Source organism: Hyaloscypha bicolor (genome assembly GCF_002865645.1).
Source record: "Hyaloscypha bicolor E unplaced genomic scaffold K444scaffold_57, whole genome shotgun sequence".
NCBI classification, from domain to species: Eukaryota; Fungi; Ascomycota; class Leotiomycetes; order Helotiales; family Hyaloscyphaceae; genus Hyaloscypha; species Hyaloscypha bicolor.
In genome coordinates this window covers 376,465-393,213 of record NW_020194559.1, presented here as the reverse complement: position 1 = coordinate 393,213, position 16,749 = coordinate 376,465, and the positions used below count along the sequence as shown (strand labels likewise).

General features: G+C 33.7%; 3 protein-coding genes across 3 annotated transcripts; all 3 read right to left on the bottom strand.

The window, feature by feature from the left end:
* Window positions 1-601: 601 nt before the first annotated feature.
* Window positions 602-3,031, bottom strand: K444DRAFT_560287 (general substrate transporter). The gene is made up of 8 exons (XM_024876893.1): window positions 2,733-3,031; window positions 2,504-2,681; window positions 2,328-2,433; window positions 2,122-2,271; window positions 2,030-2,068; window positions 1,916-1,980; window positions 1,514-1,861; window positions 602-1,438 (listed from the first exon to the last, which is right to left on the bottom strand). The coding sequence occupies exons 1-8, from the start codon at window positions 2,781-2,783 to the stop codon at window positions 789-791; spliced, it is 1,587 nt and encodes a 528-aa protein (XP_024737819.1). The 5' UTR covers window positions 2,784-3,031; the 3' UTR covers window positions 602-788.
* Window positions 3,032-5,526: 2,495 nt separating this feature from the next.
* K444DRAFT_497224 (RTA1 like protein) lies at window positions 5,527-6,550 on the bottom strand (the record flags this gene model as incomplete). The annotated part of the gene is made up of 2 exons (XM_024873300.1): window positions 5,527-6,048; window positions 6,188-6,550. Coding segments are annotated over 2 exons (885 nt in total), but the record flags the coding sequence as incomplete, so codon positions are not given.
* An 8,754-nt stretch (window positions 6,551-15,304) lies between these two features.
* K444DRAFT_612197 (uncharacterized protein) lies at window positions 15,305-16,458 on the bottom strand. The gene is made up of 2 exons (XM_024880083.1): window positions 16,102-16,458; window positions 15,305-15,993 (listed from the first exon to the last, which is right to left on the bottom strand). Exons 1-2 carry the CDS (start codon window positions 16,353-16,355, stop codon window positions 15,453-15,455), a joined length of 795 nt encoding a protein of 264 aa, XP_024737817.1. The 5' UTR covers window positions 16,356-16,458; the 3' UTR covers window positions 15,305-15,452.
* Window positions 16,459-16,749: the final 291 nt, after the last annotated feature.

The following is a 16,749-nucleotide window of genomic DNA, read 5'->3' as shown; positions in this document are numbered from 1 at the left end:
CTAACTGCTTAGAAAGATCTTCCTTTGGGCTTTGAAGTTACATCTTATTATCGGATCATCTGATTTTCGCTCGAAGGAGCCTTTAATTGCAGAGATTTCGTCTTTAACTATAGGCAATCGAGCGCGAAAGGAATAATGCCTTTGACAAAATCAACCGCTAATGCGCACGATTAGGAGACGAAGCTAGAAGAGATGGAATTATGGTCGAATATATATTGCACCCGTTGGCATATGAGAGATTGGCAGGACGAGCCCTGATAAATTCTAGTCTGTGGAATTAATATTAAACCTTATTAATGAGGCATAATTGGTTGAATGAAGCCTAACCCGGGTTAAAAGCTAGCCGCGATCAACTTTTAATATCGTACAAAGAACATGACCTTATGGTAGTGCCATATAATTTCATATGAAACAGTCATATGGCGATTTTATGTGGTGGTGTTAGAGAACGGTAATTTAATTTAAAATGGGATTATGATAAATGGGGCGCACGTGTGGTTGGCAAGGACACGCCCTAACTTTGAGCTTCCGGCGCAGGTGGTATTATGAGCACGAGATGAGGTAGGAGATATTGAAGTCGAGAAAGTCACGAAGAGATTCTGGACCACGGATTAGGAATATGTCTCAGGGTCACGTGCCCGACACTCCTCACTAAGATATATAGGAGTCTATAGTATTTCTTCCAAGAAATCGCTCGTCACAGTTTTTTTGGTCGCATGGACCTCGCCTCTTCCTTACAATATATAGACATATCATATGATAAGATCGAGAATACAAGTAGCAGCGCGCTAAACAACCTCTGCTCGGACTTCATCTTCCTTGGTCTGGGGATATACTTCTTCCCCCTTTGCAACTAAGGCATCGTTTTCTAGCCTGGTGGCTCCAAACAGGTGATCCATCTGGTCGATACGCAATCCCTTGGTCTCGGGGATGAAAAAGAAAGCATACACACTAGCACAAATTAGGGCGCTCGCAAAGAAAATATAAACCCCATATCCCATGCTCGTGAACATGCTAGGCAGGGCCTTCGTCACGACGAAGGTCCACAACCAGACCGACATCGCGGCGAAAGGTCCTGAGATGGATCGAAGTGAGGTAGGGAAGATTTCCGAAGAAATAATCCACGGAAGACCATTGGCGCCAAAACTCCACATCCCCCCAAAAATCATAATGAAGGCGGTTGCAGCTTTACCACCAGAAACAGTGGAAGCGGACTTTGGAGCAGTCAGACTCGGCTTGCTGACGGCGATGTAGCCAGCCAGGTAGTACTGGCAGACGGCGCACGAAACGGAGGAGACAATCCAGGGCCATTTGCGACCGAACTTGTCGATGAAAAAGGTAAAGAAGATGATGGAGCCTGCTGCCTTGATCAGACCATAGATCCCAGTCCAAAAGGTGACGTCGGTAAGACCGATCGAGGCAAAAATCGTGGGCGAATCTAGGAGGGGAAATGGTAAGCCAGAGAATTACACCCGACCAGAAGAGGAAGGAGAGCCCCCCAGTAAATTCTTACAATAATTAATGGCCGCGGCACCGGACCACGCCTGCCACATGAACATTAAGAAGACGAGGGCAAAGCGATTCCTCACCCCCTTCATGAGCGATAATTTAAGTGCACCCTTCAAGAACGCAGTAAAGCTTAGGTCGCCGCCGGTACTGATCGCGCGTTCGCTTTCGATCTGCCCTTTGACAAAGGAGACATCCTCGGCAATGTATTGATGGTCAGCGGGGAGGTTGCGGATATAACTGTATACTCGGTATGCATCCTCATCCCGACCCTTCTTCAGGAGCCATACAGGGGATTCCGTGACGAGCGGAAGCATCAGGGCGAGAAGACCAGCGGGGATGAGTTGGACGGCCACTACAGTCATGTAGGTCAGCGTGCGCTCTCCTAATTCAGTGTTGCGAGGCTTACTTGGAATCCTCCACGCCTTGGAATCGTTCCCATTGATGTTATGGACAACGCCATAGTTGATCCAACTGTAAATGTCAGTGATTGCGAGCGTGATAGTGGGAAGAGTCCACATACAAGCCGATCACCGCGCCAATCTGATAGGACGACTCAAAGCTGGAGGCACATTAGTTCGACGAAATTCTGGCCAATGCGGATTTTTGACATACAATCCAGTCAGACGGCCTCGGATGGCTGGTGGAGCTATCTCCGAAGTATAAATCGGTGAGACTGCCGCAAGTCCACCGACACCGAGACCAGTCAAAAGTCGTCCAGCGTAGATCAAACCGAGTTGATGCGTAGGAACCGTGCAAAGAATGCTGCAGGGAATAGTAAGCATGTGGCCCTTCGGAAACAATAAAATCACAGCACTCACGCTCCAAGGATAAATATCGCGTCTGATATAACGGCCGTTTTCTTTCGCCCAAGTAGCTCCATGGAAAAGAACATAAAGAAGGCGCCGAAGAATCCTCCCGCAGAGTCTATTCGCCGCCACGTTAGCACCCGCGTGGCCGGTATAATGGAGGGAGGGAGGGGAGGCTTTGCTCGTACAGATACTGGTCAAATTGCTCGACACTGCATTCTGCTGCACTTTGGTCATGTTGACCAGACCAAAATCACTCTTAAAGCTCTTCTGCGTGATGGTTGTGCCAATAAAGGCCGAGTCGTAGCCGTAGGTCAACAGTCCCATGGAAATGGCCAACGAGGCCGCATAGACTCTCCAGTTGTACTGAACAGATTAGAACACGGGTTGGCTCTGGGGACTTGGGGCTTGACATACCACCTCTGGAGGCGTGGGCCTGTCCTCCGTTGCACGACCGAAAGCCGTCATGTTGGAGGTTGAGTATAGGAATCAGCGTTGATTGAAAAACAAGAGAGACACGGCATGCAGTCGTTCAAGGCAACGAAGTGGTCATTGAGCTCCTTTAAGAGATTTCGACGTTTAGCTTCGTCGGCACCGAACAGTGGAGGCGAGCATCAAATCCGGGGGTAGCCCCGCATAGACTGAGCGTGATCTCAGATGGCTTTTAGTATTCCATATTCGAGTGCGGGGGTGGAGGGGTGAAGGGGTTTTCTCCAGAGACATTTGAAGGCCGGGGTGATATCGTTTTTCCGTCGGTAACTGTCGGTGAGTGTGGGCCACGCTACCACCTGCTGAGCCAAGCGTATCCGATCGGAGGCGCACAGCGAATCGCCTTGGTCACCTCGCGTCGCCAGCTGAGCCGAGCCGAGCCGCAGGTTGAACTAGTACGGAAAGCCGTAAGGATCAAAAGACTAAGCGAGCGTACGACTTAATAGTCGGACTTAACGTCGCGACTAAAGGGGCCCAACCCTTTAGTCGGGGAAAGCGAGTTGTCCCGGGAAATCGAGATGGGCAATAATTAAATTCTTGATATTTAAAAGCTTTCTAATAAAGAAAAGACCTCTTTATTTATAGATTTATTTATAAAATCTCCAGAAATATTAATGAGGCATTCAAATTAGGTATAGCTACTAATAAGATAATCTAATTTAGTAAAAGATTTCTTAGAAGTCTTGAAAATTAATATTCTTCCAAATTATATAAGATTTTAAAAAATTAACTTATTATACTTTTCTTTATTATATTTTTTCTAGTAATCTTATTACTAATATATATATAAGGCTTATAAATTTATAGGATAAAGCTTATAAGTAATAGTTAGATTACTAGCTTATAAGTGCCTATTATTCTAGAACTTAATTAAAGAATAGCTTTTATGAAAAATTCTTCGATTTTCGGTTTCTAAGAAGATTTCCAATATTTTACTAATATATATTTATAAAGATTTAAATATCTGATTTCTTTAAAGATCTCAAAGCTTTTACTTTTATTATTCTATAACTTTTTATTTATATTTCTAAGGTTCTATTATTTTTATAATACTTTTATTTCAAGTTCTAAATTAGTTTATTTAAAATTCTTTATAAGATTAAAGAAATTAAACTTTAAATACTATTATAAATATAATATTTAGGATATAAAAAGCAAGGTAAAAGATTTCTTATAAAGATAATTTAAATCTAAAAAGAGAAAAACTAGAATAGAAAAGGCTATAAAAATGTAAATATATATCTTATAATATACTAGCTTATAAAAGGCTTAGTATTTTAAATATTTTTATATATATTTCAAGTATATTTCCTTAGTAATATAGCTATATTATATATATAATTATATAATTTAAAGGTAATAAATATAAATAATACTAGTTAAATAACTAGATTAAAAGCTAAATTATAATTAAAAAAGTCTTTTTAAGAGTTTATTATATAATAAACTAAAATAAGAAATAATTAGAACTAGAAATTATTACGATATAAAAGTACTTTAAGTATTAAAAGAGAGATTAAAAATTATTTCTTTAAAGAAATAAAATAAAATAAAGCTTTATTATTATTATACATGTAATGCACACATTGACAGCGAGCGTTCAGCTGGATTTGGTAGCCTAATTAGGCTAGTGCTTATGTGGGATCGCACTCCCTAATTGGGACTAGTGCTTCCGTACATCCAGCGGAATACTAGATTCTATATATGGAGGCATGCGAGCTTTGGAAATGGGCATCGATTAGTTTATTACTGAGAACCAGTTCTTGGAATCAATTATACTTCCACGCTTCACTCCATACTGTGGGAGGGAAACTGCGACAAGACAAAAACCCACATAAAGTACACCAGAGCGCAAAACGTGACTTGATAGCAAAACAACAAATCAAAAGCGTAAACAGTAAAGCATAAACAGTGTGGAGTGTGCAAAAGCTCAATTGATTGAATACTCATGAAGGATTGTTCTCTAAGTCTACAGAAAAACCAGCTTTCTTATGTGATTTCCGCAAGTCACGTGCAAAAGGCCGCGGCCTTTGCCATGTGACCTAAACCTCAAAACCGCCAAAACAATACGATTTTCGACGAGTACGGCCTGCCGTACCACAATACTTTACCCTATATTCCACCCCCTTACCTTGACTACTTGCGTAGCACCCTCCTATATTGGGAGCCTCACAATATAATACATTACTAAATTCTTTAATTTTCTGGAATTAGAAAAGAAGCAATGTTATATATAGGCAGGAATTAGCTTGCTTCTAATCGATTATTAATTAATTATAATTAATACCTTACAATTATAGTATTAATTGTAATTAATTACTAAAAACGCTAATTATTACTGAGCCTGCGAATCAGGCGGCATAAGTTTTCGGCGTTAAAGTTTGTTGCACGTCACAATTTTACCAGAATCTTTCTGCCATTTTTGAAAACCAAGACGCATAGTGGTCTTTATTTACCTATCCACACACCTGTCTTCTCTACACCTTCGAGCCAATCCGATCGGACGAGGATCGGACGTATTGAGTTCCCCAAAGTTCTTCTATTTATTCTCCACCTCTCCTTTCAGGGTGTGGTTATGTTCTCACTCTACTAATCCAGCGGCCTCTTTTCCGTCCTTCTCAATCTCCGTACTGTCGGTCCTCGCATCCTCTTCAGCGCGTTCCTTGATTTTTTCGGCCGACCCATTCTCCCTCGTTTTACTGCCAGTCATATGCCCCTCCTCACCGCCCAGCCTCCCACTCATAGCTTCCCCCATACAGAATCCTGGATGGAAAATTGTTAAGACGAGGACAGTAATAACCATCAGCACCCCCTCAAAGCCCACAAACAAATTTTGCTTAAACGTCAATGATCCCATCCAGCCGGCATTTAGTTCTATGACTCTGAATACCGATCGCCAGAATACGCAGACGGTGGCAATAGCTAATGCTATTAGAAAGCTTTTGAACAACCAACTCTTCTCAACTTTCGTACTCCAGATGGCCTTTGAGGAAGATGTTTTGGTTCCTGGGATAGATGTAGTAGTAGGGAGGTTTTTTGACCTGGACCATCGGACTCGCAATCCGAAGTCAACACAGAGACTCATGAATACGAACATGGTGAATACTTGAGTTGCGAGACCGGCAATCATGACATTATCGCCTGTTGTTAGGAATTCTAGGGGTCCGTTATTTTGGATGGCTACGGAGGCGATGCCGCCGCCGATGCCTTGGAGGACCATAGAGACTATGTCGCAGGGTATGAACTATTCACAACATGGTAAGTTCTTGTCTCTCTCAGTCTCCTTAGCCTCCTTAGTCTCCTTTGCTTTCTCCTCTTACCCTTTGAACCTGTGTCGATACTGGAGAGGACGTGGGGTGAAGTTAACTTCAAACGGAACTCACAATTCGTGTATACCACCCCGCAGGCAACCTCGAATGTTTCTCGCTGTACACAACGACAATCCGTCCCAAACACAAATAAATCCCCGCCGAAAAGAAAGCCGGCGCGATAGTCAAACAAACAAACTGCATAATAAACCCATTTTGTCCCCATTGATCCTTCCAGCTCATTACTCGCCCAGCATATCCTAATACTTCAAAAATAATCCCAACTTCCATGGCGAGGAAGAAATACAGACCAGTGAGGCGAGTGTGACGCCAGGTAAAGAGAAATATCAGGAAAGCTAGAAATAAGGCGTTAGGAGCGAGGGCAATGCGGTAGTTGTAGTAGGAGGTTATGATGGGGCAGGTTGAGACAGTGCAGTTGACTAGTTCGGAGGGGTTGATAAAGCCGTTCGTTGCGCCGAGGAGGCTAATGGTCGACATCTTGCGCTATTGAGCTCCGCCGAGCAGGAGATCAGAGGGATCGAGGAGGAGCTTGAGAAACTGGAGGAGCTAGAGAAGGTGGAGATAGAGCTGAATGCTGAGATGGGCGTCTGCGGCATTGCCGTTGAGACTTTTCCCAGCTGGTTGCACCGCGGTCTCGCGTTGCTACCCGAGCTACAGTCGGTCCGACCCAAGAACGACAAAACGGTCACGATTTTACTCGGGCTCCGCTTAAATTCAACGCCCTATTAAATGCAGTGCAATGCAATAATATTAAAAGTTTAATTATTAAATAACCACATATTAAATTAATAAAGAAAAGCTATGATAGGTTAATCAAGTAGTATATTGTCACGGGTACGGCATTCGGGACTTGAAAAGCAAGGCAGAAGGTTCCTTACAAAGGCGATTCAAAGCTAAAGAAGGGAAAACTAGAATACAGGAGGCTTCGAGGGTGTAAGTATGCACCCCACAGTGCGCTAGCTCGTATGGGGCTTAGCGTCCTAATTTTTCCATGCGCATTCCACGCGTGTTCCCTGCGGCCGCGTCACGTGGATCTGTCAGGTGACTGGAGGCAACGGAGGCAACACACGTGCGAGCTAGTCAAGTAACTAAGTCGAAACCGAAACCGTAATATATATTATATAATCACTTATAAGATATATATAAATTTAAACTGTTTTATTAAAATATTAATAACTTTTACAAAAATATTATTACTTATATATATATAAATATGACTTTTATATAATTAAATAATAAATTAAAACCTAATTTATATATTTAACTAAAAGCTTTTATTAAATTATATAACTATAAATAAGTCTATAATTACGTAATATATTTTCTTTAATTAATAAAGTAATTATATATTATTTAAAGAACTCGAATACCTTAAAAAAATCTTTTTATTTTAAAGAATTTTAATTAATTAATTAAATTACTAGTTTTTTTATATATAAAGAATTAGTTTATAGTAAATTAAATATTAAAATCCTTATTAAAATAGCTTTTTAATTTAAAGGAGTTTTTAAAAAAAAAATTTAAAAAAAAGTCTTTAAATTAATATATTATATTATAAAAATATTTTATAATTATTAAAAGACTCTATTTAATATTTTAATATTATATAATTAATTATTAAGAGCTTAATTCCTAAATCTTTATAGAATAAAGAAATTTAATAAGGCCTTTTTAAGTTAAATTTAATAAAAAAAACTAAAGTAATTTCTAGTATTAACTAGTTATATTAATACTTTAGCTTTTATATATAATTTCGGGTATTTCTTATTACTAGCTTTTATATATTATAAAGTTTTATTAATATATTTATTAGTATAGCTATTTCTTTGGGAGTTATATATATAGTTACGAGATATAAGTAATAGGATATGAGATACGGGATATAGTTATATAACCTTATATCTTATTAGTAATTCGACTAGTAGATTAGACTCTTTTAGGCTTAGCAGATTTAGGAATTATATATTAATACTATAATATTATAATTCCTACTTCGGAATAATAATAACTTTACTAACTTTACTAACTAGTATTTCTATATTTATATAATAGTACTATATATTACTAGTAAACTAATACTAATTAGTTTATATATATAAATCAGAGAAGATTTTAGATTAGTCCTAAAAGTATTTAATAGCCTAAGACAAATCTAGTTTATTCTATATTAAAGGGGGAAACTACTTATTAACTTTATAAAAGTATTCGATAGCCTATAGAAAAGATATTTAGCTCTTACTAATTAATAAGTAATTAGTTATTTAACTATTTATCTATTTAACTTCTATTATTCTTTAAAACCAACTTCTTTTGGCCCCAAAACTACCTTCTTAGAAACTATCTCTTTAACTTATATAATACCCGTATTTACGGGAATATCTCTCCGGAATATATATCCTATATATACCCTTAAAGCTCCTTAACTACTATTTCGATTTTATTATTAAATCGAGTTCTTCGAGCTTTAGACTCTTCCGGAATTATAATATTTTACTTCCTAAATTTCTTATTATAGACGAAAATATTTAAGAGCAAAATATCTATTTTAATACCTTACTAGGTATCTGGGCATCTGGTATCTAAACCAGATATCTAGTATCTTAATAACCAGATATCTGGTATCTTAACCAGATATCTGAACTAGGCATCTGGTATCTAAACCAGATATCTAGTATCTTAATAACCAGATATCTGGTATCTTAACCAGGCATCTGAACTAGGTATCTGGCATCTAAACCAGGTATCTAAACCAGGCATCTGAATACCTTTACTACCGAACCCTTTCTATAAACCTACTATAAACTATCTTACCTTTGAACCCCTCCTACTATAAACCATATATATATACTAGGAAGAACCTGAACTCGGTTTAGTATAGATACTAATAAGGGAAAGGAACTAATTAAAAAATAGGAGAATAGTATTAATCCGGTAACTATAATAAAGACTAAACTTCAGGAATATATAACTACCAAGATATATTAGTATATCTTATATAGGAAGAGTAATAATAATCTATAAGATCTATTTTAGAATAACTTCAAAAACTTTAATATTATAGTATATAGTCTAATTAACTATATATTTATATAAAATCTTTAAGTCTAATTTCGGTATAGTAATATTTATATTAAATAGAATTATAGAAATCTTACTATTATATAATTCTTTATTAACCTTACCAAAAAAGAAATAAAGAATATATAAAACAAAGCTAATATTATTAATAATAATCCAATTAGAATAAATCTTCTTTAGGGACCTATTATATTAGTTTATTTTATTCTAGATAAAACTAGATATAAAGGAACTAGATAATCTCAGTTAAGAAATTAAGCTATTTATCTACTTTTTCTAAATTAAGGCTATCTATTACTTTTACCTTTATTATTACTAGTATTACTACCAAACCCGAACTACTATTAATTAGTATCTACTATTTCTGCTAAGAAGCTTATTAGAGAAGTAGTAAAGATATATTCCGAAATATAGAAATATAATAGAACTAATAGTAGTTTTAATTATAAACTTATTATTTTTCTTAATATCTACTAATATATAGAGCTTCTAGAAGAGGTACTAGTAAGAGCTTTTCCTATTATATTAAAAGAACTAGTATAAGACCATTTCTATAATAACTAGCTCTCGAGCCATATATATAAAGAAGCCTATATAAATATTTATAGCTTCTTTAAAGGCCCCGGTTTTTATTATTAAAATTTAGATAAATAAAATACTATTACCTTAGTAACTATAATAGTAAAGAACCCTAAAAAAACAATATTTAAGCTTATTCAAATACTAATTAATAACCTATATAAATTATAGTATAGCTTTACTCCTGCCTTATAAAGTACCGAATTCCTATATAATAAGATTATTATCTCCTATTAAGGCTTACTAGTATACTAATATATAATCTCGGACTCTTCTAATAATCTCGACTAGCTTATTAATAAGCTCTAATCGTCTATTATTACCTATAAGAAAAAGTAATAAATTACTACTAAAACCTATTTTACTAATTAATAATATTATTCTTAAAATTCTTTAAATTACTATTTGTCTGGAAATTATTAATATAGACCTAGCTATAATTTCGGAACTCGTAATAACTATTTCAAGCCCTATAATTATAATAATTATACTCCGAAGTTATATTTTATATATAAGAGACTCGAATACCGTTTATAAAAGTATATACTAGAGAAATAAGAGGCTAAAAAGACTTAATTCAAGAATAGAAATATTTACTAATTTAGATCCCGAAATACCTGCAACTTTAATAAATACTTTAATAGTACTTATATATAATATATTACTGAATTTAAAGGAGAAAAGAATAATAAAAGTAGTAAAGATAAACTAGTAAGTAATACTTTTAAAGCCTTACTAGTAGAAATAAATAAAGGAAAGAAATATTACTCTAATTCCTACTTTATTTCCGTTAAGAGCTTTCTAGCTATTTCTATAGCCCCTATTCCTGCTATTCCTATAACTAATACTCTTATAAATAACTTTACTTCTCTTTTCCTTATATATTAGATAATAGGCGAAAACTATACTTTAGAATCTATTAAATAAATAGAAAATACCCAGATATTTATAATTAATAATATATTAAGATATAATATTTACTGCTTTTATAAAGTTATAATTAATACCAGAGCCTTTAGATTCTTAACTACTAGTTCTAACTAATTCCAAGCTTTATAGCAGACTAATAGTAGTATTAAACTTAACGAAACTACTAAAAATTAAGTTAATATCTAGTTTAGTATTAGATCTATATCTTTTATTAGATCTATAATAGTAAAAATACTAATTAGGCAAGTATAATTCTATATTATATCTATAAAAACTCTATTCCTATTTAGCTTAGCTAATATAAATAAGCTAGAAGTTTATTTTAATAATCTTACTAATTATCTTATTATTTCTAATAGATACTTTATACCTAAAATATAATATTTTAAATACTTTTTCCTGCTTTAGAATATTATTTTATAAAGCTTTATTTCCGAATTCTTTATTTATAACCTCTACTTTCTTATAAAAGTCGAATTATAATATCTATACTACTATTTTAGTTATTTATTTATTAGTAAGCTTCGAAATATACTAGAATAAGCATGCTATAATATTAATATAGAAGCCCTTAAGTATCTTATAAAGTACTATAAGTAATACCAGAAATTCGAATAATTACCGGAATAATTTAAGTTTAATCTAAGAAATAATATTAGCTTTAACTATTCTATTATTATTAATATTTTCTATATTTCCGGTAAGCCTATACTTTATATTATTAATAAAGGTACTAGATATTAAGCCGGCTAATAGCTTTAAAATATTAGTATATTATATACTTGGGATACCCTAAAGTAGTATTAGATTAATATCTATTTAGGCTCTTCTAATTAGATTATAATAGATACTAGAAAGTAGTTTACTAGTAAGAAGTTTATTTAGCTTATAAATACTATAGGAACTAAGATTAAAATCGTTTTTATAGAAGCTTATAGTTCCGTTAGAATTATAGAATATTACTATAGCCCGATTTAATATATTTATCTTATTATTATAGTTAAAATTAATAGAATTAATAAGAATACTATATTTTAAATGGCTTTTAAGGCTATTAATAATTCTACTAGACCTAATAATATTATTCTAACCCTTTTGGTTTATAGTACTTTACCCCAAATAACCGAATATAATATTCTATTACTAACTATATTATAGTAATTAGTAGTACTCAAGAAAGTAATAGTAGAAATTCAAAAGCTTTAAGCTAGATACCAGATTATAAATACCCTAAATACCCGAAATAGTTCTAGTATTACTAATATCTATAAACTTTCCTTAAATTCAAATATTCTTATATAGTATAAAGGAAATACTAGTTAACCTAGTAATTAGAATAGGCTATATAAGCTAGTAGCCATTAATAGGGAAAACTATATACTAGTTCTATTATATAGCAATATTACTTTTTACTTAACCTCTATAAAGCCCTTTTATATAGGAAATATTAAGGTTATTACTAATAGCCCCGAACCTGAACCTGTTTCTAAACTTTATAATAAGACTAAAAATAATACAGGTATGATTTCTCCTATTATTCCTGCTATTTTACTAAAATATAATAGAGAATACTCTTATAAGAACCCGGATATTATAATATTCCTATAAGATAATAACCTGTATAAGAACTCCTATTAAGTTAAAGTTACTAGCCTTCTAGAAAAGAGTATATTTAAGGTTACTTCTAGATCTCAGATACTAAAGAAAATATATATCTTTAACTTCCGGTTTATTAATAAGATTAAGAATAAGAATATAGAAAAAGAATTTAAGAAGTCGAGACTAGTTATCTAGGCTTATAATAATAGTAAAAAACATATAATATTAATATAATTACTTACTATTTAATATATTAGCCAGAGAATTATCCTTAATATTACTACTATAATAATAGATATTATAGAACTATATTTATATAATATCTCGCAAGCTTATATCTAATTAATAATCTTACTTAACTATAATTTTTATATTAACTCACTTTATAAGCTTACTAGAAAGCTAAATCTAAATAATAATTTAGTTCTAAAAGTTATAAAACTATTATATAATATACTAGAAGCTAGGAACTACTAGTTTAAGACTTACTATTTCTATTATATTAATAAGCTTTCTATAAAATAGTTAACTTATAATTCTTGCCTCCTTTATAGCAAGTAACTCTTCGGAATTATTAGCCTTTAAACTAATAATACCCTATTTATCGGAAATAACGATTTTATAAAAACAAAGTAACTAAAGCTCTAAAAAGCTAAGTTCTTGGCCAAGAAATATAAATACCTTACTATTAATTATAATCTCAAGTTTAATAGAGATATTATTTATATAAATACTACTAGAATTACCCTTATATAGGAATACTAGTATAAAAACCTCCGAACCATTTCTATAAAGAATACTACTACTATAAGTAATAGGGGTACTATTTATTAAGATCTCTCTATTAAGGACTAATATATTACCTAATATACTAGAGAAGTATATATTATATTAGTCTATTAACCAGAAGCTTTATATAACCTATTAATTACTACTTAAGCTATTAAATCCTCAGAAACTAATATAAAGGTACTTAATAAGTATATTTAATAGCAAATTAAAAATACTATTAAAGAACTAAGATTTATAAAGCTAGTAAAGAAGTTCTTATATTTAATTATTTTTATAAATATTTTATTTATAAATAATAGAGATCTCTCTTCTTAAATCGGATATATTCTAGTTCTAGTAAATAAAACTAGATATACTAATATTATTTACTAGTTCTCTATTAAATACAAGAGAATTACTAGAAGTATTCTAGCTTCGGAACTCTATAATATGGCTTATGGCTTTAATATAGGCACTTTAGTCAAATCTATAATTAATAGAATACTAGAAATAGAACTACTACTAGTAGTCTATACGGATTCGAAGTTATTATATAAATGCCTTATTAAATTAGGAACTATTCAAGAAAAGTATCTAATAATTAATATAATATATCTTTACTAGATATATAAATAATAAGAGATTACAGAAATTAAATAGATTAAGAGAGAATTGAATCCTGCCGATTCTATAATAAAATCAAAGCTAATAAATGCCCTCAAGTATCTAATTAATACAAATACTATATAATTAGATATAGAGAAATAGATTAAGTATAAATAGGGCAGGAAATAAATATATAGGATAGGAGAATATTATAGGAGGGAAAGTTATATATAAAAGGCTACGGCCTTTAATATATAACCAAAACCTCGGAAGTAATATAGATATATAGAGCGTTTGGGAAATCTGGTACTAGGCCGGATTAGGGAATTTATATATAATTAGAGGAAAATACTATTTTTTGTATTTTTAGAGAATTTCTAGTATTAGTATAGCTATTTCTTTGGGAGTTATATATATAGTTACGGGATATAAGTAATGGGATATAAGATATAGGATATAATTATATAACCTCGCATTCTATTAGTAACTTGACTAGTAGACTAGACCCCTTTAGGCTTAGCAGATTTAGAGATCGCATATTAATATTATAATACTATAATCCCTATTTCGAAATAATAACAACTTTACTAACTAATATAATTAGTATTTCCATACCTATATAATAGTACTATATATTACTAGTAAACCAATAGTATTATACTTATAAGTAATTTTAAATAAGGTTTACTTTTAATTTTTATTTACTTTATATAAGGCATATAATAACAGGGTACTATACAAGTAGTTAAGGTAATAAGGAATAGTAAAATCTAAGATATAAAGTAAAATATAAGAGTATAATTAATTCCAAGAACTAGTTCTAATAAATAAACTAATTAATATCTATTTCTAAAGCTCCGGTTTTCTCTATATATATTACCTAACGTTTTACTAGGTATACGGAAGTACTAGTCCTAATTAGGGAATGCGATCTCATATAAGTACTAGCTTAATTAGTATGGGAGGGAAACTATAATAAGACAAAAACCTATATAAAGTATACTAGAGTATAAAACGTGACTTAATAGTAAAATAACAAATTAAAAACGTAAATAGTAAAGTATAAATAGTATATAGTATACAAAAGCTCAATTAATTATATATCCAGAAAGGATTATTCTCTAGGACTACAGAAAAACCAGCTTTCTTATGTGATTTCCGCAAGTCATATATAAAAGGCCGCGGCCTTTGCCATATAACCAAAACCTCAAAACCGCCAAAACAACATGATTTTTGGAGAGTACGGCCTGCCGTACTATATTAGGCTATTAAATCTAGTTTAATATTTGCTATTAATATATATATATTATATAAACTTATTTATAGTTATATAACCTAGTAAAGACTTTTAATTAAATATATAAATCGAGTTTCAACTCGTTAAAATAATAATTATATGTCCTATATAATAAGTATATACTTTTATTAATATTTACTAGTATTTTTTGGGCCTTTTAACTATACGAAAACGACTTTTCATAGCTATAGATTCAAATTCTATTACTTCAAAATTAAACTTATTAAAGCTTAATTTTGTGCCCTTGCTTAAACATTAAGTATTACAATTAATAACCTCGAAATAATTATTTCTATATTAATTATAATGAATCGCAGTTGCAAAATTGAGCCTAGATCATTTCAGAGATAGCTCCCTAACGCATTAGATCCCCAGTTCGCTACATAACACACTTAAACAAGATTCATACACACAAATAAGCAAGTTTAAACAAATCAACGCATGAAAATATCAACACTTTTACAATTCCCTCCGAATTGACAAGTCCCTTATCCAAGCTCTTGCAGATCTCTCATACATACCCCCTAATGCCTCCTCTAGTCCAGCTCCCGGGTCAACTTCTGGGTGTTCCCTCCAACGTAACGCTCCTACTTCACCTTTCCCCGCACGCCAAACCCAACACTCCTCCACATCCGCTGACACCACTCTCTCTAGTTTTGCTGCTACGCCCAGATGCTTATTAAGCGTTTCTATGTCCTTCCTGCGAGCGCTATTCTCTTGGGTGTAATAAGACACGTCGGTTTCAAGGCCGTAATCAGTGTACGGCGCATACGCAGCAGTCCAGGGCTCAAATTTGATGCTTATTTGTGACAAGCCACAAACAGAAGCTCTCAGCAACTGCTTGATGAGGTCGATGGGCCCGGAGTACGAGGTTTGGTCCTGGTTCTGGGAATGTTTGCGCGAATGCGAGTCCAGAGCGGAGAAATCGAGAGTTGCGCTGAGGAAGTTATTATGGAGGAGCGGTTTATATATTTGCAAACTGCGAGGTCCCGTATCTTGGCTATTCCCTCGTCAGATGTAACCAAAAGAGACGCCAGACCAGACAGGGGAAATGTTTCTATTTGGCTAGCTATGAACGAGAACAGGAGGGGATAGTAATGGAACATACGGGCCTGGGAACACTAATCTCAAATGTCTGATGTTCATCAACTCACTCATCTTCAGCTTCCCGAAAGCACCTTGATTCTTGGTCGTAACGATTGCATTGATTGCCCGATATATGCGCTGGGCTTCGGCGTAAAGAACATCATCAGCCGCGAGAGCAAGCAAGAAGGTAGGGGCACTGTTATCGTGCTGCAAAATCAAGGTGTGTGGGTAGATTAGGGCTCGAAGTTCAAATGGTAGTTCTTTGATAGGGAACATGTCTCTGAAAGCGAAGAAGCTTGTCTCAGGTCTAAGGAGGTCTTCAGCGGATTCTGCTATTCTGGACGCTGGATTAATTTCGCTCTGAAAGCTCGAGAGATTGGTGAGTCGGAAGCGTGTTGTTTCTAGTTGACCGATGCATGGTTAAATCGGTGTGGAGAAGTAAGACTTTCGGCTATGGGGGAATTTTCTACCGACGGACGAATGGATGGCCGCTTGCGGTGGTTCTCAAAACGCACAATTAGGGAAGAAACTGGTGCTGATATCGGCCGCAATTCCAAAGGTATTTGGTGGCACCATGTTAACATGTGTAATCTGTGCAGATGGTAACGGAAGGTATCTTCACAGTTTTGTCATGAATCGAACCACTAAGGGCAGGGGATGCAAATGGGAC